General features: G+C 40.0%; 1 protein-coding gene across 1 annotated transcript in view; it reads right to left on the bottom strand.

Moving 5' to 3' along the window:
• Positions 1-1,059: 1,059 nt before the first annotated feature.
• Positions 1,060-3,109, bottom strand: part of LOC128250635 (integumentary mucin C.1-like) — a 9,224-nt gene continuing 7,174 nt past the window's right edge. Inside the window, exon 3 of the mRNA XM_052976092.1 lies at positions 1,060-1,250. Coding sequence (XP_052832052.1) covers positions 1,075-1,250 — 176 coding nt within the window. The 3' untranslated portion in view covers positions 1,060-1,074. The remainder of the gene's footprint in view (positions 1,251-3,109) is intronic.

Here is a 3,109-nt window from a genome sequence, read left to right as displayed (position 1 = left end):
TATATATAGCTCATTAGTAGTGACAACTCCATCACTGGATGGTTTGGCTAAATTCCGATTGTCAGTGTATAGTATTTACCATATGAATCAGTGGATGATTCAGGAAAATGGCAACTCTTATTTCTAATAATGTAGGTGCTACACTACACCGTCAGTCATAATTAATGACAATTGAATTTTTCATTTTTGGTTTAATATTTTTGGCGTATAGCTGCCTTCATTAATTTACAATCTTCACGTTACCATTTTGCTGGATCAGCCATTGATTGATGTAGAAGTCACTACTGATGAGCTGTAATTTTAAGGGAAACTAGATTAGTATAGTGATCTCGCTCGTTGTGGGACGGTTATCTCCCCTGTCAGGACATAGACATGTGTTTCTTTGCGGCTTTAAGGTTTTTAAGTATTATTTCTAGCAATGCAGGTGCTCATATATATATAATATATGAGAATGCATGGCCTTGTGGCTAGAGTGTTGCACTCACGATCGCGAGATCATGGTTTCAATTCCTCGACCGGCTGGTGTGTTGTATTATTGAGCACAACACTTCATCTCACGTTGATCTGCAATCACACCTGACTTATGATACACCGTGCACCTGTCCAGGCAACGTCGATCTGATGGAGGAAATGAGCTAATGTACGGCCCATAATTTGATCCCTGTAAACAAATCAGTTGTTCTGGTTGTTTGGCAAAAGAACTCAACACTCGTACGTCGTACTTATATATACATGCATATGTGAGAGTGCGTGCGTGTGTGTGTGTGTACTTGTATGTATATAATCAAGCTTGTTTTTACTTTTTAGGTAGGCTAATTCTTTTCTACTTTAGGCACAAGGCCCGAAATTTTGGGGGAAGGAGGCCAGTCGATTAGATCGACCCCAGTATACAAATGGTACTTAATTTATCGACCCCGAAAGGATGAAAGGCAAAGTTGACCTCGGCGGAATTTGAACTCAGAACGTAAAGACAGACGAAATACCGCTAAGCATATATATATGAAGTATTAATACCCAATTTCTTAAAAGAATAATTTTGACTAAACCTATTGAACATTTCCGTATTTAAAGGGTTTAAGTTCTATTTAAGAAGTCGACTTGCATCATGGGATATAAAGTGTGATAATGTTTACTCACGTTTCCTCTTAGCTCATCTTTTAAACTAAGATATTCTGACGAAGTATTACTTAGGTAAGCAGTAATCCAGGGTAGTTTTAGTTCCAGCATCACTTGCAATGTTTTATGAGATGCTGAAATGAATACGAAGTGAGTCAATTCGGTTGTGTGCGTGCGTTGGGGGCGTGTGTGTGTTAGTCAATCAGTTTCCGACATTTTTCACGTCTTACTTTTGTATGTTTTACAATATTACATATTATAATAATCCTTTGTACTAAAGGCACAAGGCCTAAAATTTATGGGGAAGGGACTAGTTGATTACATGGATCCAAGTATTTCACTGCTACTTAATTTATCAACCCCGAAGGGATGAAAGGTAAAGTCGACCTCGCCGGAATTTGAACTCAGAAATTACATATTATAATAATCCATTTCTACTAGAGGCACAAAGCCTGACATTTTGGAGGTAGGGACTAGTCGATCACGTCGACCCCAGGGTTTCACTGGTACTTAAATTATCGACCCCGAAAGGATGAAAAGCTAAGTCGACCTCGGCGGAATTTGAACTCAGAGCGCAAAAGCAGACGAAATGCCACCAAGCATTTTTTCTGACATGCTAATGGCTCTGCCAGCACACCGCCTTAAACTATATATTATGATAATACAAATGTTTTCATAATTTCCGCAATCTTCAGGTTTATGTAGTAGCAATATAAACCGGCAGTTGTGTTTCACAATTGACACGGTTGGTAGCTGTGAAGCTCAAATGCCTGTTTTTATACAACGGGCTTCCACGCTGTTTCCTAGTATCAAATTCACATTGGCCGGCCCGGGGCTATTATAGAAGACACGCACCCAATGTGTCACGCAGTGAGACTGAACCCAAAATCACGTGGCTGCAAAGAAATCCTCTCAACAACATAACCAGGATTACAAAATTTTTTTTTAATACTGAGTCAAACAAAATTCATCTCTGATTTCTTTCAGGACCGCAATATTGGCGTCGAGAAAATAGGAAATCTTGATTAATGCCAAAGTGGACTCCGTTATAAGTCAACCATAGGTGTGGCGGAGATATTAAAGAAACAATAGGCAAAGAATACCAGCTAATAACCGGGACAAATCCTCTGACAGGCTTCTATCTGTCAAACTTCATTCTAAGACTAAGGTTGGCCTGATACATAACTATAGTGGCACGCAGTAGGATTAAACTCGAACTGAACCAAACAGCGTGAGAACACATGGCCTAGTGGTTAGGGTGTTGCACTCACAATTTCAAGATCATGGGGTCGATCCTTGGACTGGGTGGTGCATTGTATTCTTCAGTAAAAATCTTTATTTCACAATATTCTATTTCATTCTGTTGTAAATAAGTAATCCTGCAACGGATTGGAGTACCATTTAGAGTGTTGCGATGTTGTTATAGCGTTCAGTCACTTGAACGCTATGGAAACCGTATAACTGCTCCTATGAGTCCTAGAATTCGAGACTGTAGTATCTAGGGTTACGCATATAGCATTCACGATCGATTCTCGGACTGGGCGGCACATTGTGTTTATGAGCAAGACACTTCATTTCACCTTGCTTCAATCCAGTCAGTTGTAAACGAATAACACTGCGACAGAAAGTCATTCCGTTCAGGTGGAATATTATGATCTTAGTAACTTATACACCAAGGGAACCAAGTAACCAGACCCGTGAAGCCTAGCCCTCGAGACACTAATGTGCAAGCAAAGAATATATGCCAACACCGGCGATCTTACGGTACAAGTCCTAAATATCGGCCTTTTCCGTAAAAAGCGTTGGAGAGAAACAGGGAAACGACGTCATAAAAACGAAAGACATACAGAGAGCTCGATTTATTTTGAAGGGTTTAGGGTTAGGGTTAGGATTAAGCTTAGGGTTAGGGTTTGGGTTAGAGAATTCCGTCCCTAACCGTAACCCTAACCCTAAACACTAACCGTAACCCTAACCCTAAACACTAACCCTAACC

The sequence above is a fragment of the Octopus bimaculoides genome, chromosome 23 (genome assembly GCF_001194135.2).
Source record: "Octopus bimaculoides isolate UCB-OBI-ISO-001 chromosome 23, ASM119413v2, whole genome shotgun sequence".
Taxonomy (NCBI): Eukaryota; Metazoa; Mollusca; class Cephalopoda; order Octopoda; family Octopodidae; genus Octopus; species Octopus bimaculoides.
This window is presented reverse-complemented; position numbering and strand designations above follow the sequence as displayed.